We start from the raw sequence: 27515 nt of genomic DNA on the forward strand, positions 1-27515 counted from the left end.
TATATTTTCCTGTGGAGTTATAAAGTGATCAAGAAGTAAATAACAAATATCTATTCCTACTGGCTGCTATAGTTCTCACTATGCCCAGATAAATTTGTATTCTGTTTTAGAAATTAGTCTAATGTAAGTTTGGTTAGCGTATTTCTTTGGGACTTGTAGTGTTGTTCAGACTCCTTGTTTTCTGTTTTTTATGTACCAAAGGCATGCTGTGAGACCAAAATGAGGTTGCTGGCAATCATAAGAGACTACGATACTGACAACCAAGACATATAGCCTGTGTGACTAATTGCTATAGGAAAATATTGGTTTGCATTTATTTTATCTCTTGTTGATATACAATAATAGTCATAGAATTCTTGCATGCAAAGCCTTGCGCAAAACATGATATTTCATTATTGTTTCAAATATGATCCATTTCTCTGTGTTTGAATTTATTCCCTAAATAGAAAAATAGAATCCCAGAGCCACACTCACATGTTGCAGGTTTAAATCTAACATTTGTTGGTATAGCCAGCCTTGCTAAACTAGATCAATTTGTGACGCTCTGACAAGGTAGCACATGTAGTCCTTTAAAGACCAAGATTTGAACTATCCTGACACAGCTAAGGTAATTTACTTTCAAGATGCTAACAGGGTTTGGATTTGGTCTCCTTCTGGAATACCCATACTATCTCTAAATTCAACAGCGTCAAAGAAAATTTGGATGAAATCATTTGGAAAAATGACATCGAGCAGATGAAACCTTTGCCACAGTTTTTATCTTTGAAAACACATTGGAGAGTAATCTTTCCTCTTTTTATTGACATCAGGGAAATGAAAAGAGAAACTATAAGTATATAATTCCTTGTTACTAACCCATCAATCTCTATAACCAAGCTAATAAACCCTTTGTATTTTTATGTCTTAAGTATATCTGAAATTAAATCGTCTTCACGTCCCCTATGAGCCAATATCATGCCAGGAAGAGACTGATAAAGCCACTTTAGCTAGGTTTCTGACTTTGGAAACTACCTATTACCTAGATTTTTCCTTAGAATAGGGTTTTCTTGAATGGACAAAACTCATTACATTAAATTAGAATTTGCTAAGCTCTTTGCATTACCAGGATTGTTTATTGTGCTGTTTTCCTAAGAGTCCTTTTGGCAGTATTTAATGCAGTCCTATGCATTTTTAATTTGGAACCTACCAGATCTTGGGGTCCTAGCTTGTTTTTGTTAATGAGATCTCACTTATTCATACAAAGTAAGAGCAGGTGAGACTAAGGGAATTTTATAAGCACAATTTCAATTTTATAATTTTATAAACTTCAATTTTATAAACTATGTTGATAATAGGACAAAAAAAAAGTCTTCTTTGAACCAACCAGGAGGATATGGGTTGAAACAGAGAGAGTTTTTGAACAGAATGACTAGAAAAGTGGAAAACCTTTGAGTAAGACTGGTCCATGGAGTTAGGGCTTTTAACAATGGTATCCTGACCATATGCTTAGACATCTTTATTTTATGTTATATGTCTTACCTTAACTTCTACATGTGCCATCAGTACTGCAAAATTGGTTAAGTGGTTACAAGAGCACGTAGTATGTGTCTTATTTGTTGTTAGGAGCCGACAGCCTTGTGTTGACCAGTAACCCGTCATTGTGCGCTTGGAATAGCTCCAAAATGAGCAGTTAGGGTTGAAATTCTCCTCGGACTGCTACAGGGGGTAAAAAAAATCAATAAAGCCAATAACTACTTTATGATCATGTAAATTAGATAGGCAATTTCTTTACATCTAACACACATTTATCCTCGGTGCCAACTTTTGTGGTGATGTATACCAGTGTTTTTATAGTAAGTGAGCCTCATCAAGCCTCAGCAAATATGAACATATGTTGTTTATTTCCTCTGATTAGAGGTAAGCTTACTTTTTAAAAAATTAATATTGATGGAATACTAGTATCAATGTCTCAGAAGGCCTTCAACTAATTTCAAAGTAAAGTACATTACAACAAATTTAAACAATCTACTTCTGAAAAGATGGTCTTTAGAATATTGTTCATTTTACAATACAGTCTTTGTACATACACAAAAATATATCTATGTATAAAGACATAATTGCTTGTAACATCATATATGAAGCCATGTCCAATTCCACTAAATATATTGCTAGTTCTTTTTAATTATGAAGACACCTTTGTAAATCCATCTACAAATATTTTTACCAGAAGCGTTTACTATTCAAGATTACTATCCTCCCTCATTTCGGGAAAAAAAAAAAAGAAAGATCACCACTATTACTTTATAGACAATGAATTGTTTACCTACCAAATAATAGGAAAAAAAATTAAGCAAAAATTAATATGCTTCATGTTCATGCTGTAACATGCATAATTACATATGCATAACTAAACTTAATATGCCATTTTCTTACCTTAATATGTTTAACAGTGAACACCACAGGATCAGCTAAATAAACTTTATTGCTGAACTCTTTGTTTATTGCTGCTGTAATAACAGGGGAATTGACAATAACAGAATGATTGGTGGACATAGCCTCTGTTCCCAACTTCATGCTGGCATTCTCCGTGGACAAATAAGGACCCAAGTTGTTATACAGGACAAAAGCCACTCTGATTTCTCCTGAAATAAATGAAAATGAGAATTATAAGTTGGGAAGAAACTCTGATTCTTTTGTACATTCCACTTATTTTACATAGTTCTAATTAAATTATAATCTAATCCATAGTCTTTATTCACCACAAAATTAAAGATTCATTTTAACTAAAGTGCCAAGTCATTTATGAGAAAAGAAATGTCAAATGATGCTGAAAAAAATACAATTGGTATTTAAAAAGATGAATGCCAATCCCTACCTCATTCCATATTCAAAAGTTAAAGACAGACTCTAGATCTCAACATAAAACCCATGAAGTTTCTGGATCAAAATGTAGAATCTTTGTGATCTTGCAGGAGGCAAGGATGACTTGGATAGGACCCCAAAAATTATTAACCAAAGAAGAAAAAAAAAGGTAAGCTGAGCTTTATAAAAATGTGTCTATCGAAATACAGCATTAACAATAATATGAAACTCATGACTCTCTATAGCATTTCTGCTAATCAACAAAAAAAATAAATAAACATGAAAGTGGCAAATGATATAAACATATGTAAGAAAATATATGAAATGTTATCAATATCTTTAGTAATTATTGAAATAAAAATGAAGGATCACATTGAGATACCATTTCATACCCACTACAATTTTTAAAATCAAAATGACTGATCACACTAGTATTTGATAAAGATGTAGAACAGCTGAGTTCCTGGACACCGCTGAGGCAAATGGAAAATAGGTCAACTGTTTGGAAAATGGTGATTTCTTACAAAGTTAAGCATCTACTCTTCCTAGATAAGTAAAAATATATATCAGCAAAGAAAAAAAAAACACCTTGTATAAGATTGTTAAAACCATCCTTATTCATAATATTCCCTCGATGGAAACAACACAAAAATATATCCATAGACAAATGATGGTATATTAATATAATGTGTTATACTATGCATCAATAAAGAACTACTGATAGAGCAAAGAACAAACACTATTAGAGCATGATGACAGAATCCCAAAAATCTTTTGTTCAGTTAAAAAATACAAACTGGAAAGAATATATGCTATCTGATTCCAGTTATAGAAAGTCTAAGAACAGGAAAACTCTGTCTATAGAGATAAGAATGAGAAGAGAATAGTTTCATCAGATGGGGAGAAAGAGGAAGAAGACTGGAAAGGGGTAATAATTTCTAAGTAATAGAAGAGATTTGTATCTTATTTTACGTAATGTACAATTTATGTAATGGACAAAGAATGTACAATTATCAAATTCATCAAGCCACATACTTAAGGTATGTGCATTTTGTTGCATGTAAATTATATATCGATTTCAATAAAACAAACAAGAATTTAAAATCTTTATCTGTCTTAAAACTCAATTACCATGTTTTTCAAGGTCATCTTCTCCATACATCCTTCCACCTTAGCTCTTCCCTTATGACTATTTCTTCCATGCAATCTTCTGTAAATGAACCTTCTTTTAACATGTTTTTTTATCATATCATTTTCTTTCTTTTTTTAATGTTTATTTTTGAGAGAGTGTGTGCATGCAAATAAGGGAGAGGCAGAGAAAGAGGAAAAGAGAGATCCCCAGCAGGCTCTGTGGTGTCAGCACAGAGCCCGATGTGGGGCTTGATCTCATGAACACTGAGATCATGATTTGAGCTGAAATCAAGAGTAGAACACTTAACTGACTGAGTCACCTAGTTACCCCCATATGGATTTCTTTCTTAAAATAAGTCAAGCCCTAGGTATTATTTCCAGTATGAATTCATATTGGTTCACCAAGAACCAGACACTGTCCTGATGACTATGGTTCCTAAGATAAGGGTATCTCCATCCTTATCCCTGAATCTTAGAGTCAAGTGAGAATAAAAACAAAGAAATTTTAATATATTTCTTTTGAGGAGGGAGGGGGCTGTACAGCATCTACACAGTGCTCCCATGTTTGGAAAATTCCCTCCTATTATGGAATGATAGACACAAAATGGATGTAGATTTGTTTTCCCAGCCTGTCTTGCAAAGAGGTTATGCTGGACAACTCAGCTAGATGCCTCCCACCAGATACACTGGTCTCTGACTTCAGATGCGAAGCAGGAGATGGAGCAGCAGACACCCTTCACTTGCGCTTCAGCTGTGCAGCAGTGACATCTCACAGCAATGCATCAGTGTGATGGCACAGGCTGCTGTCAGCCTCCTTGCTCTTGTATGTTTTCTGGGCCTGATTCTCTAGCCTTCTTTGATTTTATGAAATATCTATTATTCTTTCAGTAATTCAGCAGAGAGATTATGATAAGACCTATATAAAGGAAAGGGGCACTCTTAAACTTCCAACCCATATCTGTTAACATGATTTGGCAAACAACAGCAATTCCTTAAATTTTAGTTTTCTCAAGATTCGATAAAAACATGCTAAATTTTGCAAGGATATACTTAGGAACATCTATTTATTTTTCTTGTTGACAGTAACAAATTTCATTTTAACTGGTAAATAACTGGCTGATAATTCCTACCAATTTCCACCAGTGGGACAGTGTCATGTTGATATCCCGCCTTGTTTTCCCAATGTATTTGGTCAAATATAAAATATAAATGTTACAGATTTTCCATGCCAAAATTAATGATTAAATGTGACCTAACACACAATAACACACACTCACACATGCACACACTACTTTAGCAAATAAATGAGCACAAAATATAATATGAACAATCTAGTCATATTTTAATTGTCATTAACTTTAATATCTGAAAGTTCACACATTTTTTTGATAAATTCTTAGAGAGTTTATCCATGTGACAGGCACTAGGGTTACATCAATGAACAGGTAAGACACGGTCCCTGCTCTCATGGGGCTTACTGTCTAGAAGGAAAGTCAGATGATAAATGGGCAACATAAGAAAATAATAACAAAATTTCATATAATAGCAAGTGAATAACCACTAAAAGAAGCATTAGCATAAAATGGCTAATGGGAAAAGAGCTATTATGAAAGAGTAATGCCCAAATATCCACTGACTGATAAATGGATAAAGAAGATGTAGTATGTATGTACGTGTACATTACCCAGCCATAATTTGATGGAATATTACCCAGCTATCAAAAAGAATGAAATCTTGCTGTCGACCTCAAAGGATTGGGGACCTGAGGCAGTGAACGAACTGAGAAAAAAAAGAGGACAGTGTAGCCAGGTACAGAGGACCCCGAGCCAGCAGCCTGAGGTCCAGAATTTTATTATGCATCTTCATGTATACCTTCCCAGAGATATGAATCAACTATGATTAACTACAAAAGCCTAGTGAAGTATGGCAACAATGTACAGAGAACATCGTGCAGAAGTGGTCTCAGCAGAAAAACAAGATATGATAGGAGTCATTTTGGCAGGATGAAACGCAAAGAGGGGAGTGAATGCCCTGTGTTCTTTACTGCTGGCATCCCTATCTGTGTACTAAGGAACAGGCCACATTCCAAGGGCATTTCGCTCAAGTCCTCTCAGGTTGTTCCCAACCTGCAATCTCGAGTCTTCTCAGAGATCTTGGACCCTGAGCAGTGTTCTGTGGTCCCTACACTGCTCTGTTTCCCATACTTGCCATTAGCAACGATGTGAAATCTTGCCATTTGCAATGATGTGGATGGAGCTTGAATGTATTATGCCAAACAAAATAAGTCAGAGAAAGACAAATACCATATGATTTTACTCACATGTGGAATTTAAAAGATAAAACAGAGAGGGCACCTGGGTGGCTCAGTTTGTTAACCATCCAACGTCAGCTCAGGTCATGATCTCATGGCTCGTGAGTTCGAGCCCTGTGTCAGGCTCTGAGCTTTCAGCTCTGCTTTGGATTCTGTGTCTCCCATACTTTGGAGCCTGCTTTGGATTCTGGGTTTCCCTCTCTCTGTCCCTCCCCCATTCATACTCTGTCTTACTCTCCCTTAAGAATAAACATTAAAAAAATAAAATAAAAAATAAAAATAAAACAGATATATGGGAGAGGAAAAAAGAGAGCAAGCAAAGGAAACAAATCATAAGAGACTCTTAATGATAGAAAAAAAACGGAAGGTTGATGGGAGGTGGGTGGAGGATGTGCTAGATGGGTGATGGATACTGAGGAGGCACCACTTGTGATGCTGAGCACTGGGTGTTATGTGTAAGTGATGAGCCACTGAATTCTCCTCTTGAAACCAATATTTCACTGTATGTTAAGTAACTACAATTTAAATAAAAACTAGAATTTAAATAAAAATGGAAACTAGAATTAACTAGTATTTAAATAAAATAGAATTTTAACTAGAATATAAATAAAAAATGAAAAAAATTAAATTAAAAAAAAGAGAAAGGTATACCTTCAGGAAGACATAGAAAAACTTCCCTTCTTAAAGAGGTAGATTTATAGTGAGCAGCAAATATTAGAGAAGCTTCTAAATAAAGAAAGGTATAAATTGCATTACAGAAGGAAAATAAAAATGCAAAAATCATATACAAAAATACTCTTGGTATATTCAAGAAACAGAATCAAGACTAAACAAGAAGACTCATGTGCACTGTTGCTGGGGATATAAATTGGTGCAGCCACTATGGAAACACTATGGAAGCCCCCCCCACCCCCAGTTAAAAATAGATCTACCATATGATCCAGTTATTCCACTTCTGGGTTTTTATCTGAAAGAAAAAAAAATCACTAACTCAAAAAGATCTCTGTACTCCATGTTCACTGCAACATTATTTATAAGAGGTAAGATCTGTAAACAACCTAAGTATCTAATGATGAATGAATGGATAAAGAAAGTGGAATATTATTGAGCCATTAAAAAGAATGAAATCTGGTCATTTGTGATAACAGGGATGGACCTTGAGGTTATTATGGTAAGTGAAATATGTCAGATAGGGAAAGACAAATACTGTATGATCTCACTTATATGTGGAATCTTAAATAACAAAACAAACAAACAGAGCAAATTTATAGAAACAGAGATTCTGTTTGGTGGTTGCCATAGGGTGGTGGGCAGGCGAAATGGGTGAAAAAGGTCAAAAACCACAAACTTCCAGATATAAAATAAATCTCATGGAGATGTAATATATCGCACTATGATTATAATGAATACTATTGTATAGTATATTTTGAAAGTTCCTTAGAGGGTAAATCTTAAAAGTTCTCATCACAAGAAAAAAAATTATAACTGTATGTGGTGATAAGTGTTAACTACACCTGCTGTTGTGATCATTTCATACTATGTAGAAATATTAAATCATTATATTGTACACCTGAAGGTAATATTAAGTTATATGTCACTAATATCTCAATTGAAAAGAAAAGAATCAAGACCAGACTGGATCATAGAGAGACTATTAAAGATAGATATAAAGTTGGGAAGATGAAGCAGGAAAAAGGGGATGGGCCTATGGTATCCTAATGAAATAATCTGATTTCGTTCTAAGTATAACTGGAAGCAAACTGGTCAAGTTTATCTCTCAGGAGGATCCCTTTGTCAACAGGATATCTTCCTAGGGGAAAGGGTGAAGGGAGGGAAACCATTTAGAAAACTAATGTAGAAATCTGGTTTTGCTCCATAGAAAATCTTACTGCTGCCTCCAAATTCACACAGTCCAATTAGCAACATGGCTCAGTCTTATAACATTTCCAACACTTAAAAATAATTGTGGTCAGCTGACAATGGCCATAATTTGTTTTTCTTGGTATTATTCAATAGGTTCTTCTTCTTTTTGTTTCCAACCATTCACTCTGGTTGCTACAACCTGAGGCCACCTTCCCATCATCACCTGGTAGGTCAGAGGATCTCAGTTTGTAAAAAGATTGGTTTTTAGGGGTGCCTGGGTGGCTCAGTGGGTTAAGTGATAGACTCTTGGTTTCTGCTCAGGTCATGATATCGAGGTTTTGTGGGTTCGAGCCCTGTGTTGGGTTCCACACTGACAGTGCAGAAGAGCCTGCTTGGGATTCTCTCTCCCTCTCTCTCTGCCCCTCACACTGTCTCTGTCTGTGTCTCTCAAAATAAGTAAATAAACTTTTTTAAAAAAAGAAATGAACGTTTTAAACAATTTATTACTAGTGAAAAGAATGTTTAAAGTTTAATACTATTGATACTTGAGACATATCTTCTCGGGTTTATCATTAATTTTAAAAATTGTTTTCACAGTTTAATTCTCAAAGAGTTTAATTCTAATTATATTCAGTGAATTTAAACTCATATTAAACTGACCTACACTTGCCAGTTCCTTTTCCTGAAGTCATTTTCTTTATTTTTTTTTAAGTATTTATTTATTTAGAGCGAGCAGGGGACGGGCAGAGAGAAGAAAACAGAAGATCTAAAGTAAGCTCTGCACTGGTAGCACAGCCGGATGCGGGGCTCAAACTCACAAACTGTAACGTCATGACTTGAGCCGAAGTTGGACGCTCAACTGACCAGGGTGCCCGCAATTCGTCTTCTCACATTTAAATTTTTTGTATGTGTCGCAAAGAAAAATCACAGAAACATTTTCAAAAATAAGTGGATAAGGATAAAAAGGCATATAATGTTAAAATTAGAGTTAGGATTTCCATTAAAAATTTTATAAGCTAAATCTGTCAACTCAGGGAAAGTTAGTTCTTTGAAAGAAAAAGTCAGATATCTGGATTATGTTGTTCATTAAGTCTCCCCAGATTCAAGTGCCTGACATTTTAGTGCAATTGAAAAGGAACAGAACAATTTCCCAATCGGATGGAGAATTTTGTGGAACACATACATTGGGATGTTGCTGGTGTAGAAGATAAGAGGAGAAAGAGAACAGTTGAATGAAAGGAGGGCTTTTGGATAGCAGATCTAAAGTACCAAGGCAAGAAAGGAGGCATTGGTGGTAAGTTCAATTTCAACATGCTTAACAAATAAACTCTAACCTACCATTTCGACCATTTTGCTTTAAAGTATTTGCAGAAAGCTGGATAGTGCTTCCATGACCCATGTTTTCTGGAAATTTTAGGTCTTCTAAGTTTCCTTCCGTGCTCAGTCTTGCAACTTCCAATTCTGTTAATGGCAAAGAGTTATCAGTACTCACTGAGAAACGCACCGAAGCTAAGATGATTTCCTAAATCACTGAAATATTTCTAAAATCAAAAACACTGGAATTACTGTTCCATTAATTTATAATACTCAAACTTTATTGTAGTTCAATATTTTATTTAGAAGGTATTTCTTTAGTATTTTATTTTTAAAGTAAAGCAGATAAAACTATTAAAATCAGGTAAATAAGAATACAAATGTATCAGTTATAAAACCTAAAATTTAAAATTGAAGCTCAAATCCTCATACTTTGTCATTTACTTTAGGTTTATTTTCAAACTATACCTTTATTTTGTGAATTAAGTGAAAATCTTTTTATAATCTAGAGCTGCACTATCATATCAAAATTGATGTATCTTTAAATCTAATAAGTTTGAAACAGCTTTATCAAATCTTCTGAAATAAAACTGTCACTATATCCTTATGCACGATAAAAACAGATTTACACTCCTTATGAGACAATTAGATAATTACAAAAAATTGTTTTATCACCTGCACTTAAATGACTGATTTCTTTACACTATACAATTCAGAGACATTCTTATTATAACTGAAGTGACCCATAAGCACTGCATTAGAAGGATAATATTTTAAAAACCACAATACATACACTGGTAGATACAGACATGCAAAGCAAAGGATCTCACTGTGGGTGATCTCAGGATAATATATCCAATATTGGAATGTCCTAAGGAGGATAACATACCTGATTATGAGGCTCTTTTTAAGCCAATGGCAGGTGATATCCTTCTAATTATAGAAAAAAAATCACTTATCTACACTGAAATAAAAATCACTCATACTATCTTGGCTACCACAGAAATGTTTTTTTTCCTCTTCTGTCTTCTGCTGCACAAGGGTCTCTGGCCCTTCTGTATAACAAAGGCCACTTACGAATATTGTCTGTGTTCTCCCTGACAATGTCAGTCTTCAAAAGGTTATCAGCCAGCACAAAAGCGCTTTCCTCCACAGTATCGAGCAACATGGTGGCTGCACGTAGCTGATCACTTGTAGTCAGGTCTCTCCATGCATTCGAGGCTTGTGGCTGGAGGAGGTTGTTAACTGTCTCGACCATTGCCTACAAGAGGATGAACAGAATGACAGAGGTCTCTAGTGAACTCACAGAGCTGTCAGAAATCCAGGTGTACATGTTGCTCAGCAAGCAAGGATCAGCGGTGTGCATGAGTTCAGTATTGTCCCAGCCTCCCCTGTGACATGCTGCAGCAGAAGCATTCATTATTTTGTTCTGTTAAAACCCTAGCTGAGACTGCAAGGCAAGACAAAAATCAGCTTTTGTTTTGAAGGACAACAAATAGATCCGTGCTTGCTTCTTAGAATCAATAGCTAAGACTTCAATAAAACTATAATCACATAATTAAATTATTTGGCTGGGGAACTGTTGGCAAGTAATTGAAACCAACAGTTTTATCATATTACCTCCCCCACACACAAATATCTTTTTTCTATACATCACCATAAAACTACATGCTAAATACAGATGAAAGGGATGACTGTAGACAGGACAATATAAAAAGTGGTTGCTTATAGGTTGAGGGCTCGCTGAGCAAACCAATTTTTTTCTTAGCCAGCTGGTAAAATGTCAGAATGGGAAAAAAAATATCAAAGCATACATACTCCCAGGGGCTTTGGATATGTTACGACTGAAGAGAAACCTTCCTCATGCTGTTTACTATTAGGGAGGGAGTAAACAGCTGGAACTTGCTACCTGTTGCCCTCAGGTGTTTTTCCTTTTTAAAAAAGCCAGCAGTAGGTGCCCACAGAGATAATGCACCACAGTCCTCATTGCTTCATCCAAAAGAATCATCTCCCTCGTTACAATTTATATACTTCCTGTGGTTAGCTTTATGCTCTAGGTTACGAAGGAGAAAAAAAAAAGTGCTCCCAATAAGGTCTTCTTAAGGTTTCATTCAAACGGAGAATTGCAAAATAAAAAACGACAACACCTGCAGTTTGAAAGTGATCATCCCTGGCCAGTTGATTATGAAATATGCATCTAATCAAGAAATAAACTTAAATAAACGGCCAACACAGGCACTTTCTACGGAGCACATGGGTGTTTTAAAACAAGACTCACAATATTGACACTTTGGCAGAAGGATTAGGAGAGATTGAAGAAATACCCATTACACTGCAGTGTTTTCTTCTGGCTGGTGTTTTCATAGTAACCAAGTAACAACTGTTAAAAATTCAGCTTCATAATGAAACACCTTGGCTGCCAATTAACACCAGCTTCAAAAACTAATTTGCCTTTTGATAAGAGTTGTTTTTTCCTGATATTTTTCCCAGCGAGTCCAAGTTCTGGCCCAAAATCAACATCACTGGACATTTATGTAAAATAGTTCCTACTAGCAACTTGAGTATTTTGCAGTGTTTAAAACAAACAAACAAACAAACAAAAGAGCACCAAAAAAATCTCTCATGAGTTTAATGACTGGGCATTTTCACATAGTTCTGTCACTTAGTTTTGTCATGTGTTCTGAGTTTAAAGCATGACCTAGAAGGCAGACAAAAGCAATTCTGATCACAACAAAATGATCTGCTTTTCAGGAAGTTCTCCATAGGGATAATGCCAACAGGGTATGCCAAAAAAGAGGTGCCACATAGGAAATAAATGAACAAAAAAGGGTGAGGTATTTTTGGAAGCCAGAGAACCTTGACCTCTTGAGTGCAAAAAAGTATTCTTTCTGTGATTAGATGATCCTTTGAATTCATGGCAAATGCTCTGAAAATCCCCCGTGGAACAGAAAGTATGCCCGGTCTCTCAGGAGCAGCCATTTTAACATTAGTTAATAGTCTTATACTGATTAATTTAAATGATACCTCAGGGAAAATTTTACTGGTGATAAATGCAGTAATTCTACTCCACCCTTTAATGTTTTTATTTTTTTAATTTAAAATAATGCAAAAAGAGGATAAAAGAAAATAAAAACAAGAAAATCAACTGTGGTCAACTCTGAAAATGTTCTAACTGGCCACCGATTTACAACAGACTGTTTTAGGTAAAATACTGGGTTTGAATGGGTAACAAATCAAAGGCACCTATTATTAATTTATCTTAGTTTTGCATCTCCAAAATGTAGGTAGTGCAGTATTTTTTATAGTTAGAAATTTTAAATACAACAATTGTGTCTTCCCAAATAAGTTATAATCTTTAAAGATGCTTTCTATTAGAGCCCAAATGATTTCCAAGTTTATTACAGAAATGAGAGACATAAAATATAGTCCTAAAACCTGGATGGGTTAAGACACAAATCTAATACTTAGTTATTCTTCTTTAAAGAGCAGCTATTGGGTAGCTCAGTCGCTTAAGCACCCGGCTTTGGCTCAGGTCATGGTCTTGGGATTCATGAGTTCGAGCCCTGCATCAGGCTCTGTGCTGACAGCTCAGAGCCTGGAGCCTGTGTTCAGATTCTGTGTCTCCCTCTCTCTCTGACCCTCCCCTGCTCATGCTGTCTCTCTCTATCTCGCTCGCTCGCTCTCTCTCTCTCTCTCTCAAAAATAAAAAAAAGTATTTAAAATAAATAAATAAATAAATAAAAAATAAAAAGCACCTATTGTGATTGCTTAAGTGTAAATGTAAGGAAATTTCAACACAAGGATAGGAAGACAGAATCTTGTATTGCTAAAACTGGAGTATGGGATTTGGAACCACATCTCCTGAGTCTGTACCTGGACTGTGCCACCTACTAGCTGTGTGATTTTGGGCAAATTTCTTAACTTGTCTGTACCTCACCTGTAAATTAGAGGTGATGATATAACCATTTTATATTGCTTGGCAATATAAATGCATTTATGTTGCCTGGCTCATAATATGTGCTTAAGGTACAATCTTATGTTGACTTTAATTGGATATCCAAATCCAGTTTGGGAAAAAGAGAAGTCTTTACTGAATGAAGCACACATCCTATCTGATAATCACCAAATACTCGCTCTGAAGTGAGATCTGTAAGGAATAACTTCTAGAATGCAGTCTTTATAAATAAACCATTTTACAATTTAATTACTAAAAGACTATGCCTCCTGAAGCTGTGAGGGATAGAACGATATGGGAACATGTGTATTAAATGATTCATAATGTGTATTTTAGGGGTTTGAAAAAACTGACCTGTTCTCTTCTAGTATAATACAGTGTTTAAGTTTCCCAACCTCTGCTGACATGTCTTAGTTACCAGTTTAATGATGCCAATTAAATAGTCACACCTCTTCAATGACAAAAGAATATCTATATTTTGTTTTCCTTATACATTTTTTGCATTTGTATATATTTTACCCACAAGTCTGTGGGTTATTATGTGTGTTATTATGTGTATTATGTGTGTGTGTTTGGTCAAACCAGTTATTTGCATTGCTTTCATTAGTTCAACAACATCTCCTTAAAAACATGTTGATTTTCATTTTATTTGGTTAGAAGGAAATAAGCTTACCTATGCTTTGAACCAAAATTAAACAGGGAATGTACAATGAATTTGATTACAGTGAGGTACTGGGACATATTTAATGTCCAAAAGCTCTCACCTATTTCTTTTTCTGCTATAAATATTTTTCTAATATAAAATCTATGATATGTTTGGAAGAAAATACACTTGGTCATGCATTTATCTTAAAGAAATTTATATTCTCATCAAAATGCTTTGCTCTGAGAGGGGAAAAAAATCACCTAATGGATTTCACATGTATGGATTGAAATAATCTAAAATTCAGAAAAGTAAATTTAGTAAAAAATGTCCTTGTCAGAAACTAAATTTTAACTCACTTTATTATCTGTTGTAAAGCAGAAACTGGATAGGCACCAGAAATTTGCATTCTAGTGGTTACTACATTTTCGTGTGTCTTTGAACACATTTATGTTTTCTAACCAATCATCAAAGTGAGAACTACACAAGAAAGTCTCATCATATTCCAATATGATGATAGTCAGGGGCATTTGATTATTAGATATCACTCTTCTTATGGTATAGTTTTATAGTTTATGGCTAGACTCTAAAGTGACTTTTGATTGTTTCTAAAATTCAAATATAAATTAGAAAATATAAAAGTCACTTGAATTCACACCAGGATCATGGGCATACCATATCCTTCTGGATACACATTTGTATTACACACTATTATTGGAGCTCCAATCATAAAATTCAGATCTTAAATCCAGTGGACTAGTTTTACCCATAGCATATAATTGTAGTATGTTTGCTAAAAAATGTTTGTTATAAAGTGTATAAACATACTATTTCAAAAGGGAGCATTTACTTAATTGCTATAACTACTGTGAAAAACTTGGGGGAAAACCAGCTATATCCAAGATTTCATGCTTGTGAAATAGCCTAGGGTCACTGATGAGAAACATGTCAATGACAAACACTTCTTACCCAAGACAGGGAGTAAATCTCAAACTAGAAAAGTAAAATCACCGGGAAAACTTAGTGACACCTCTCTCTTCACTTGAAAATCACTAAAGATCAAAATAGAATGAATACTTCGTAAAAAAGATATATAACTTCACCACCATCGCATCTGTCTGAAGATAGGCTTTTTAATCATAAGCTCATTCAGGTTTAAGCTCAAGTACAATGAGTTCTTCCATTATCACTGTACCTAAGGAGAATCCCCCCACCCTTAAATCTGTTAGCCCTTTTGTTTTCTTTGTATCATGTATCATTACCTAAAGTATATAAAATATTTGTTTTAGTAATTTATCTACGTGACTAATTTAGAACTCTTACTCAAGAAAAGGTATGTCTCCTGAGGGCAGTGACTCTGTGTCTGCATGGCGTATAGTGTTCAGGAAGTTTTTGCTGAATGACTGCCATCCAGTGAAGTTTCATACTTAAGTGAGTTTTCTCCATTTTCATACTAGCAGGGGAAAAAAATCTCTGAAGGTATTGGTTTTATAAGAGCAAAGGATATGTAAGTACAAATGAAAAAAACCTAGTAACTAGCCCATATAATCTATATCTTTATCATTTAGGGATTCATAATGGGTTCCCATTTTAGTACTTATTCACCTTGAATAGAATTAGGCATAGTTGAGGTCTGGCTTTCTCACTAGATTATGGTGTTCTTAGGGAGAGATCATGTTCACTGGTGTTTTACCAAAGTAAATTTTAGTGCCTTGAGATATTTTAGGTACTCAATAAGTGATCATTGAGCAAAGATAACCTACTTTTACGGTCAAATCATTCATGACCTTATATACAATAGGAAAATGAAAACATCTAGTCCTATAACTTTTTGCCTTGTGTCCCAAGAGTTGTTCTGAGAGTATAAAGAGTTCAGATAGCACATACTTTGGAAGGAAGACAGGGTGAATTAGAGGGAATTAAGAAGACAATCAGTTCCAAAGGAGAAAAGCAGAACCACAGGTTACTGTAGTAAATGCAATCCACTATGCATAACAACAATATATTCTACAAATAACTTTCCAAAATGTTTTTAAGTGTACCAAAGCTCACTTTCAATGTAATTCAGTGAGGTCCTATTAAGTATGTATGCTATGCAGAGAACTAGGGAAGTCACTGTTGGAAGAGGTTAGGAAGGAGAAGAAAAACATAGAGTCAGCCTTCAATTTGTCTACACTCCAAGGCAGAAGGTAAGCACAAAATAGAGCTAAAAACTCACAGCATATGGGACAAAAAGTAATGAATTCTTACACAGGAAGAACAAGAAAAGATCCCAGAAGGTGTTTGATTTTGAGTTAGAGACTAAAAGATGAATAAACTTTCCTTGATTATGATGAGGAAATTTGAGGCTAAAGAACATAATAAGAAAGTTAATGATAAAAACAAAACCAAAGCGGTAGGAAAGCAGGGAATGTGTTGGGTTTGGGAGGAGAAGAGTGTGTGGCGCATGGAAAGAGAATGTGACCAGGCGAGTGGTGTGATGGGAGAAATGGAAGGTAGAAGTCACATCTTAGAAGATCTTCATTCAGTGGGATAGAAATTTGGGCTTTACTGCATACAAAATATTCAGCAACTGAGTATTTTTAAGCAAAGGAGTTATTTGTTTAGTGATCTGTTTTTTAGAAAATTTCCCCTGAAAACATATTAAAGGATGAATTGAAAGTAGAATTATGAAAACTCCTCCACCCCCCCAAAAAAAGAAATGAAAAAGAATTCTATGTTAAGCTTATTAATTATTTTAATTTAATTTTTTTAATGTTTTATTTAATTTTGAGAGCAAGAGATACAGAGCATGAGCAGGGAGGGGCAGAGAAAGAGGGAGAACATAGAATCTGAAGTAGGCTCCAGGTTCTGAGCTGCCAGCACAGAGCCTATATGGGGCTCAAACTCACAGACTGTGGGATCATGACCTGAGCTGACATCGGTCGCCCAATCGACTAAACTACCCAGGCACCCCATTCATTATTTTTAAAAGTTCTTTTAAACTTACAGTAGAATAAACATTTATAAATTTGTAAATTATCATTAGACAGGCCATTACAAAGTTAAGAGCAATTATTCCCTCTTAGTGGTAAATTTAAGGTAATAAATTGCTGACATCCTTTTGAAAAACTCTTCAGTAATCTGGAATTTTATTTCACTCTATACTTCCACAACTTTGTTTTTTGCTGTGTTCTTCTGAATATGGTATTTCTTTACCAATATATACTGTAACCATTATGCTGAACATTGCTATTTTACTCTTATGTATTATATATACAGTTATGTTTAAAATTTTTCTTCATGTATAAACCTCAGGATATGCAGAGAAAGAGAAATAAATCTGTTTTTTGCTCCCATCCCCTGCTTTCTAACTATATATATATATATATATATATATAATATTATATAATTGCATATATGATATATAACATAGTTTACACTGATTTATAATTTGAAAAACTGAATCAACTTTCTTTAATTCTTCATTTTTGACTTCTTGATATGAAAGTTATCCATTGGGAATAAAATAAAATAGAGCAAAAGTTTAAAATTGTTTCTGAATAGGGCACATTATACTCTAATCTACCTTTATATATTGATTCAAATCAAAGTTTTAAAGGTCAAATGTTAGCAAAGTCTTCAAATACAGTTTTGAACTTGCTGGATTTTTTTTTATTAGAAGTCAAGTTGAGTGACTGATATTTACACATCCGATCAATAAACCTAAGGTTTTTTTTTTTTTATAATCACTGTCATTTAATATTATTTGGCATATAAAATCTACTAATCTCTGAACTCCCTTCTATATTACAGTGAAGTGCTGGCATTTTCAAACTTAATTAAAATTAGATTATATAACACTACTGACCTTAATATAGTAATAAGAGCCCTTAACAGTAGAACAAGATGAAACTAAAATTTCATAGAAAGAACTCTGCCTCTTTAAGACATCCCTTGTTGCTTAAAAATGTACTGTTTTTAGCAAACTGCAATTTGTTGTACTATTTTTAAAAATCTCATTTAGAATTAAATGATTGAATGCTATCAAATAAATCTATATTGTGTTATAGGAATTAAATAGAGCTATAAACTTGATTCAAACTTCTTGCTAACTCCACATTTATTCCCCAAATATTAACTAAGTGCCTTCATTTGGGACACTGTAAGACAGTCCGAAGTTCTCCTGTCCTTGAAAGTGATGGCAATCTAGTGAGGATAGATAATTACACAAGTACAAACCTGGCAAGCATTGGAATAGTGGAAGCACAGTGTTCAAGCACTGTATCGAAAAGGCTTCGTAAAGCACAATTCCAAGTTTAAATTCAACATGGACCAAACAGGCCAAAGATAGAGCATGTGCATATAGGTATGGGGTTGAAAGAGAACAGCCACCTCTAAGGAACTGAATAGATTTCCTATGGCAGAGCAAAGACTGCAAGGTGTTCAATGACAAGATAGTAAGTGAAGGCTAATTTGCAAACCATGTGTGCAATTCTTCCTAAAGACAACAAGAAGTCACTGAAAAATTTCAAGTAGACGTGTGATATAAATTTTAATGGTTAATATTTATTAAGAATGTTCCAAAGTCTGATCTGAATGCTTTATGCATCAACTCCTTTGATTTTGACAATAACCCAAGGAGGTAGAAGTGATTATTATCCTCATCTTGCAGTGAGAAAACTGAGACTCAGAGAAGTTGAGTAACTTGCTAAAGGTTAGTTAACATAGGGCAGAACCAGGTTCAAATCTGTACATTCTGGCTCTGGGAATGAAGAAAAGTAGAGATCTGCAGATGTTTAAAAAATTTGTTGATTAATTAAAGTCAGTTGGTAAGAGAAATAAAGAAGTGCAATGCACAGAATTTGAGGTGGCATTCATTTAAATTGGGAATAAAGAAAGAGAAGGAAAGCTTTGTCTATTAAAATGTAGAGGGCATAGAACATAATGAGTTCATGATTTGCCTATTGTGAATGCTATGTACTTGAACAGCATCAATTTAAAAGGTCTACAGAAGCTTAATAAGGGATGAAAAATCTCCCCTCAACTCTAGCTTCTTAGGTTCTGTAATGGGACCTGCGAATTAAGCTGACATAAGATAAACCAAAGACAAGTTACAAATTTTATTTAATATTTTTATGTGCATATAGGAACTTATATAGGAAAAAAGATTTAAAGAAGAAGTTAAACGGAGAGCTTAGATTTTTTTTTTAAAAGGACAATATATTTGTAAAGAAGTAACAAGGTAAAGGGAAAAGGGTTTAAGCTTTCAGGAATAGTAATTGGGGGAACTGACTAGGAAATTTATAGAGGAATCTAATGGAAGGTAAGGGTTATTTTAGTAATTTTGTTTCTTTCAAATAATCAGTATGCCAAAGTAGTACATCTGGGGCATGTTCTTACCCTCCTCAGCCACAGCTTACTTAAACATACAGGTTTAGGCAATGTAAGTTTAAATAAGAAGCAAGCTATTGGTACATCCAACATTACCGAGATTAATGGAGTAGAGGAAGAATTGAGGGCCCAGAAACAATAATGATAGAGAAGAAAATGTAGAAAGAATAGTCAACACCTGAGATGAAGAAAAAGTAGTCAGAAAAGTGTGGTATCAAAGACGGGAGGAGAGTTTCCATTGGTTTCAAAATGAACTCAACCATAAAAATATCCCAAAACCCTTCTTTCTGAAATAATAATGACCCTAAAATATCTCTTCTGAGAACTGATAGAATGGTTGTAAAATAAAGGGAAAAAACACCCAGAGAAGCTGTTCTTGAGGGAAAATCAGTTCAGTTACATGAGCATTTACTTTGAAGTAGGACATATAATACACAAAGTATTGTATATTAATAAGAAAATTAAAAAGTAGATGCTTGTGAAGTATTTTTTAATATAGAAGTATATAAATTAAAACCTGAAAGTCTGTTTATGGGATAACATTACCAACCACATCAGAAAAAGAAATCAATGGGTCATGGATCTTTCTAGATTTGTAAATAATTGCATGTACATACCAACAAATGGATCACTATAAGTATGCTGTTACTTGGTTTTTGCTTGCTTGTTTTTACCTCTAATTTACCACACCTGCCCTTCTAAATCAATGCAAGATCTACCTCATTAATTCCGTAGCTAAGGAGTATTCCATTATTTGGTATAGAAGTTTATTCAACCCATTTCCTAATGACGAAGGGTTAAGTTGTTTTGTTGAAGTAAACTATGATGCAAGTCTACATTGTTGTGATTATCTCTACACATTTATTCCTTTCAGTGGAGAAATGCTGCCCCATTGCATGGCTCTGCCACAAGCTCACCCCAAAGTCCTTAATGTAGGTAGAGAGAACAGTATTGTTCCGTGATTGTATGACAAGATTTATATTAAATAAATTACAAAAACACAGATAAGAATAAAAGTAGTCTTCTCTGCTAGGATTTTTAAAAAGCTGATACTAGTGATTGCTATGAAGAGCTGAATGCGTGGGCAGAGGGTGGGGAGGTCTTAGGGATTAGTGTGAAGTGATGATTGGAACCTAAGTAGGCCTCTCTCTCTCTCTCTCTCTCTCTCTTTTGTTTGTTTGTTTATCTATCTATCTATTTATTTATTTATTTAGTACAAGTTGGGAGGGCCAGAGAGATAGAAGGAGAGAGAGAGAATCCCAAGCAGGCTCCACGCTGACAGCATGGAGCCCAATGTAGGGCTCAAACTCACGAACTGTGGATCATGATCTGAGCTGAAACCAAGAGTCCCATGCTTAACCTCCTGAGCCATGCAGGTGCCCCTGCCATCATCTCATTTTGAGGATGGAAGCCCATGTGCTAAAAATAACAGAACAGAAAAAACGGATGAGGCCATGGTCTCTGATGTAGAATTTCCCTGCTGATCCTGGACTGCATTTCTTTTTTATGCATATGAATAAAACCCTGGTTTGTTTCAGTCACCATGGTTAAGGTTTTGTTACTACTACTGTATAAAATTCATACATTAGATAAGGGAAAATATCAAACTGATAACTCTATTGGGAGCAGTACTAAAAAATCATTTGTTTGGTTCCAAGGCATCAGGCAACTACTTTACTGCAAATCACACCTTAAAACTTCCATTTCTTTTCTGACCTGCATCAGAAAAGGTAATGATAGCTTCAGAAAGTAAGGTCTTAAATATGTAATCCTATTGTTAATACCCTTTCCTTCTGGTTAGCTATGTGATCATAAAGATATTAAAGAAATAACAAAGTAAACTGATGTCTATCCTTTTTTTGTTTGCACAGAAATAGTATCTGTATATTCTATGTATTTAAAACTTTTCTGAAAGTAAACCCTTCATAAAGCAATGATGCATTAGAAAGGACTTTAAATTAACAATTTTACAATTGTTGCATCAATTAATACCCAGGCTTTGATTAGAAAATTGAAAGACAGAATACAACTTGATGAAAGGAAGTGGGAAAATATTTTTGTTTTAGATGAAAATATTTTATTTAAAAACAGTTTTTTTTAACCCTCATAAGAATTACTTCCCAAAGTATTCATAAACTGCGTATATACAAAGAGCAGCTGGAACACTTTGTTTATTTATAGAAAATGTGCAAAATGGAAGAGTCGGAAATGACGGTAAAGCAGCCATCACTGCTTGACCTGACGCATTCACCACAAGAATTTTGAGAGATTCCCAGAATGATGTTCTCTGCATGTCAAAGTAGGATCTCCATCATCAACATCTGTCATCGGTAGGTTTTATGATTATTATATAGAGGAAGCGACCTGTCCATGTTTTCAATAACTTGTATAATTTACTTTGCATATATTACATATGGTTTCACTATCCTTTGATTCAATGATTGCTTTGTCACAGCATTTAATAACTACAACTTATGGAAGAGAATTCTTACAACTTCTTTATCTGAAGAAAACTACTCTGGTTTTGTAGATGGAAGTCACTTTCTTTGATCTCAATGTTTTTCAGCAATAGGTTCAGGGCACCAGAAACATGCAGGGTGCAGATTTATATTTTCTCTCTTACTGACACAAATCAAGTGCGGATTTATCAAGCTGTGAAATATATTAAGTTCACAGGGTTTTAACAAAGGGTTACCAAACCTCAAGAACCTGCTGTGATTCAAACTACTTTCAGATGTCCTTTTAATTATATTAAATGAAAGTTTGGGTTGGCTTTGATGCTTATGGGCAAACATCGAAATCTCTTGAAAGAGCTGCTAAAAGTACTCCCTGTTGCTGTAGTTAATATACTACATTGTATGCACACCACTAGCCAATTTATTCTAGCCACTCTAACAAGGATATCCAGCCTGACAGGCCACACAGAATAGTATCACAAGTCAAGCAAAGCACAAATCATTAGAGGACTCTGAAAGTTGTTTGACATGCACCACAGAGCTCTTTGTCACACAGCCAATTAAGTGACCAAACAAGGAACTTGAAAATACTCATTAATTTCTTCCTAGCAGTATAAATGGAGGTTAGAATCCTTCTTGTCTCATGCACCCAAAGCAGACAAGTAAAACGGGCATAATTCAATTTGCACTTTGTCCAAGAGGCAAGTGGCAACTTTGGTTCACAAGAAAGTCTGCACTGGAGACAAAAGAATGAAAGGAGGGGTAAAAAAAAATAGAGAGAGAGAGAGAGAGAGAGAGAGAGAGAGAGAACACAATAATATAGATATATGGGCTTTGGGGGGTTTTTAAATTAATCAACAGTTGACATTACTTTTATTCTTGAAAAGCTGCATCAGCATTTCTGAGCAGATTCAGCAGCCCTTGACATTACTGCCTCCTCTGTGAAATAAGAACTTGAGTGGATTCCTTAAGGCCATGCTCTGCAGGTCTCCCTTGTTCCTCGAGGCTGTCCTTTGGCCTCTCTTGTTGGTTTCTTTTGTCCCTGACCTCTTAGAGTATGACAGTGTCCTGGGGCTCTGTCCTAGATTCTTTTCTCTTTTCCCACTATCCTCATTCCCTTGATGAATTCATCTAGCACATTGGCTATAAATGCCACTCGAAGTGAAACGTTGCCAAATGATGATTTCTAGCCTGGTCTCTCAGCTGAACGGCAAGCTTGAATAACTAACTGCGTCTTTAACATCTGCATTGCGCAACTAATGCTGACATGCCCCAAAGTGAAGTTCTTTTTGTTCTGGTCCCAAGTTGGTCACAGACAGAGCATCTCGATAAATAGTGACTTCATCCTTCCAGCTGCTCAGGAAAAATACTTTCTGTCATTTTGACTCCTCTTGCTCTGACATTTCACATATAGCAAGTCCTGTCTGGTACACTTAAAATAAAATACCTGAACTTGAGTAATTATCTCAGCATCTCACACTCATACTCTATTTGATCACTGTTGTCCTCGGTCACCCTGTTTCAGCCTTTAGTTTTCCTGCAATAATCTATTTTTCACTTTTAAAACACATTAGGTCATGTCATCACTCTGCTCTGAAACCTACAGTGGTTTACCGCGTCTCTCTGAATAAAAGCCAGCCATAGTTACAATCGTCTGTCAAATCTGGGCCCTTGCTACCCCACAGTCTCATGCCTTTTTACTCTCCTCTGTTTTACAATGCAACACTGACAGTCTGTTAATCATCCCACTTCGGCGCAGGTCATGATCTGACAGTTTGTGGGTTCGAGCCCCACATCGGGCTCTGTGCTGACAGCTCAGAGCCTGAAGCCTGCTTCAGATTCTGTCTCCCTCTCTCTCTCTGCTCCTCTCCTGCTTGTACTCTGTGTCACTCTGTCTCTCAAATATAAATATTAATAAAATTTAAAATTACACTGCACCAGTTTCACTGGCCTCCTGGAACACCATGGGCATGTTTCTACCTGAGAAATTTTCTGTATCTCTGTGAGAGTGCTTTTCCTTGCATATCTGCATAGTTCACTCTCTCACCTCCTTCAGAGTTTTGCATTTCTTTTTTTCCTTAGTATTTATCATAATCTCATATGTCATATTTTCACATACTTACTGTATTGTTTATATTCTGCCTCTAAAATTTTCATCCTACTAGGGAGAGCAAGGTTTTACCTGTTATGTGCATTGCTTATCCCAAGGTTTTACCTTTAGGGAGAGCAAGGTTTTACCTGTTATGTGCATTGCTTAAGTTACTGGGCTCATGTGCTCAACTATTAATTCCTGAATGTTTTTGTTGTTAATTATTATGTGATGTTTTTCCATAGTCAGAGACAGACATTGTTTTGGCACTGCTGGTGCCTCGCACAGAGATATATAGTGGATAATTAAGGCAAAACAAACAAACTAAATTAATAGATCAGTAATGAGCAAACCATAATTGTGAATTAAAATAGAAAAACGGTGTGTTTCAAATTCTTTGTAAGCTTTAAAAAACACAAACCATCAGCCTTTGAAGGAGAAGGAGGAGAAGGAGAATGGGAAAGAGAAGAACAAGAAGAGAAGGGGAAGAAAGAGAAGGAAGGAAAGGGGGGAAGGAGTAGAAAACTGTGTGTGCTCATTTGCATCTATCTACCAATTTTTTCCAACCAGTTCTCAACCTGACTGTGCAGGTAATAGCACTTTCCAAAGGATGACTCAAAAGATTCATATCCATAACTCTACATACTTATACTTTCCATTAAGCAAGGTCAACTGCAGAATCTACAGAGAGTATGTGCTGCCTCTGAGACCTGGAGAACAAAAAGGATTGCTGATAAAATTTTCAAAAATAAATAATGCTTAGCTAGGAAAATGTCCTGCTTTTAAAGCGATGAAAAATGAATGCCAGTAATTCTTAATATTTCCTGGTAAGGAAGAGAACAATGTTAACAAACATGACTATTTAAAAAATGGAAACAGGGTTGACAAATGAGAAAGAAATGCAAATCTAAGTTCTGGTTTTGTTTATAGAACATGAAAGCAGTTCTTGCGTGGTTTGAGGTCAACCTCTGCTCCCAGAGTCTCATGAATCCATGGGTCTCTCTTTGGAGCCATGTGACTTTTTACTGGTTCACGGATGACACTCCCACACCCGCCCCAACCCCCATTCCATGACTGGAGTTAAGGACTTCTGCAATCCACCTGTACTAAAATGACTAGAAAAAAGAGAGAAAAATAACAAGTGTTGCCAAGGATGTGAAGGGACTGAAAGTTTCATGAATTGCTGGTTGGAAGTGTAAAATGGTGCAGTCACTTTGGAAACCAGTTTTACAGTTCCTCCTTGAACATAGAGTTACCATATTTTCAATTTGCTTTTTTCCTCTCTTAATACTATGATTTTTTGATCACAGTGTCCTCTGAAGACAAAAGGACCTCAAAGCAAATATGTGTGTATTTGAACCAGGCAGTACAAAATTATTACCATACAGCCATTTGAACTGAATCTCACACACACACACATACAATCTTACTCTATACCACCCCTGAAATATAGCAAAATAAATCAATAAATGTAAACCAGTAGATCTACGCTGACTTCTGACACCAAATAATGAAGTCAGTTCTGGAATAGCTGTATTTTAGAGATTTAGAGCATGAGATTCAGAATCAGGAAGTCCAAGTTTTGAATTCAGGACCCCTTTTATTACTATGGTATCATCTTGTTAAAGTCATTTAATTTTCTTCCTGGGTCTCCTTTTCTCTACTTCAAATTAAAATTACCAATAATCGGGGTACCTTTGTGGCTCAGTTGGTTGGTTAAGCATCTGACTCTTGATTTTCTCTCAGGTTATAATCTCATGGCTCATAGGTTAGAGCCCCACATCAGGCTCTGCTCTGACGGTGCAGAACCTCTTTGGGATTTTCTCTCTCTCCCTCTTCCTCTACCGTGTGTTTTCTCTCTCTCTCTTTCTCTCTCTCTCAAGATAAATAAACATTTAAAAGATAGCAACATTATATCATAGGATTATTGTGAATATTAAATAAGAATTTGTGCAAACTGCTCCACACAGTGATGGCCACAGAATTAGTGCCTAATAAATGCATTTGTTCTTAATAATAAATCATTGTTGGTGTTGAAAACACATTACAGACACATTAAAACAGTAGCATTAGTGCCATCATGTTAGCGTGTGACCTTGGGTCAGTCATCTCATCTCTCCAGATCTTGGTAACTCATTTTTATTTTTAAGGTAACTTTATTTAATATATGACATTACACTATGTTTTGCAGATGTAACACAAAACTTACTTGTCTTTTTTGGCATAATACTTAACACTCTATTCTTGAATGATGGTATCTATTTTGCCCAAAACATGATACTATATATATGTATATATATATATATTTTTTTTCCCCTATGACCCATATCAGTTTCTATCACTTGGTAGTGAACAATTTTTTTTTTGTTTTTGTTAAAATTTTTGAGGTACAAGCATACTGAGTATTAGGAGACTTGCATATCATTTAAAAATCAAGGCAATCACCTTTTAATTATTCACCTACAGAACAGTATTCAGTTATCATGGCTGCCAGATGGCAGTTCAGATTTTACTGTGCTTTCTATGTTTAATAAACAAATATAGGAAGTAAGAAGAAGTAAAAGATTGATTTAGATAATTCATAGAATAGACACAGCACCTCTAAATAAGTAAAAGCTAACTGGATGTGAAGGTCAAAGTCAAACCTAGAAGATTCACTGTTTGTACCCATGGAAAGGCCACATATTTTAAGAATCTCATGCTGTTTAAACAATTATATTTTTTCAAATTTAATGCATAAGGCACTTCTAGTGTATTTTATCCTCATCATATAGATAGCTCAGAATGGGCTTCAAAACTAGAAACAATAGGGAACATAAAACAAGCCTTTAAAATTCAAAGAGACTAAAGTTTAAAGTATTATTTACCCTCAAATTTCATAGAGTAATCATCTATATTAAAATGAATAGAAGTAATGCCATGTCTTACTGAGCTGAGCATTTCGACTTCACAAATATGCTGTTTGTATTTGGTCTTATCAGATGTTTAGTCAATAGCTGAAATATTTATTCACAGCCAGTCAATTATAACACCAGGAAATCAGCCATTGAATAAACTGTGCTATTAATTTTCCATCAGAGATTCATGTTTGAATGACCATGCATTTCATAGATTTAAATACCGAAAGGCTAATTATCTCCAAGGCCCCATTAAAGGGATAGCATAGATTGCAATCAAAAACAATCCTAAAATTGCTAAAAAATGTTTTTCAGCTTTCATTGTTGAAGAACACTTCAATTTCTCTACCTATTATATACATTAAGAGGACAGGTTTTATGTGGATATATGCATATCAAAGGCAATTTTCCTCCAAAACCTTAAGGGAAAAAACAAAAAACAACTAAATGTTTCTTATATTCAATGATTCATAAATGTATACAGTAAACTGCATATTAAAAGCTTATCTTTCTAATGTCTGTTTGGTGTGAATTATTTTCCCTCCTCTTTTTTGAAGTCTCAGGTCCTTATCCTGATCCTTAGCTCAGGGTAACGTTCAGTTGCCTGACTGCCTTCCAGCTCATGTCTTTGGTGGGGGGGGG

At 35.1% G+C, this 27515-nt stretch overlaps 1 protein-coding gene across 15 annotated transcripts in view; it reads right to left on the minus strand.

The window, feature by feature from the left end:
* The window catches only part of ADGRL3 (adhesion G protein-coupled receptor L3), a 504973-nt gene that overhangs the window by 108525 nt on the left and 368933 nt on the right, over positions 1–27515 (minus strand). For all 15 annotated transcript variants that reach the window (XM_029945427.1, XM_029945417.1, XM_029945384.1 and 12 more), the window contains 4 exons: positions 10538–10721; positions 9485–9607; positions 2413–2621; positions 1519–1695 (listed from right to left, as the gene is read on the minus strand). In XM_029945427.1, coding sequence (XP_029801287.1) covers positions 1519–1695; positions 2413–2621; positions 9485–9607; positions 10538–10721 — 693 coding nt within the window. The remainder of the gene's footprint in view (positions 1–1518; positions 1696–2412; positions 2622–9484; positions 9608–10537; positions 10722–27515) is intronic.

Source organism: Suricata suricatta, chromosome 1 (assembly GCF_006229205.1).
Source record: "Suricata suricatta isolate VVHF042 chromosome 1, meerkat_22Aug2017_6uvM2_HiC, whole genome shotgun sequence".
Classification (NCBI taxonomy): domain Eukaryota; kingdom Metazoa; phylum Chordata; class Mammalia; order Carnivora; family Herpestidae; genus Suricata; species Suricata suricatta.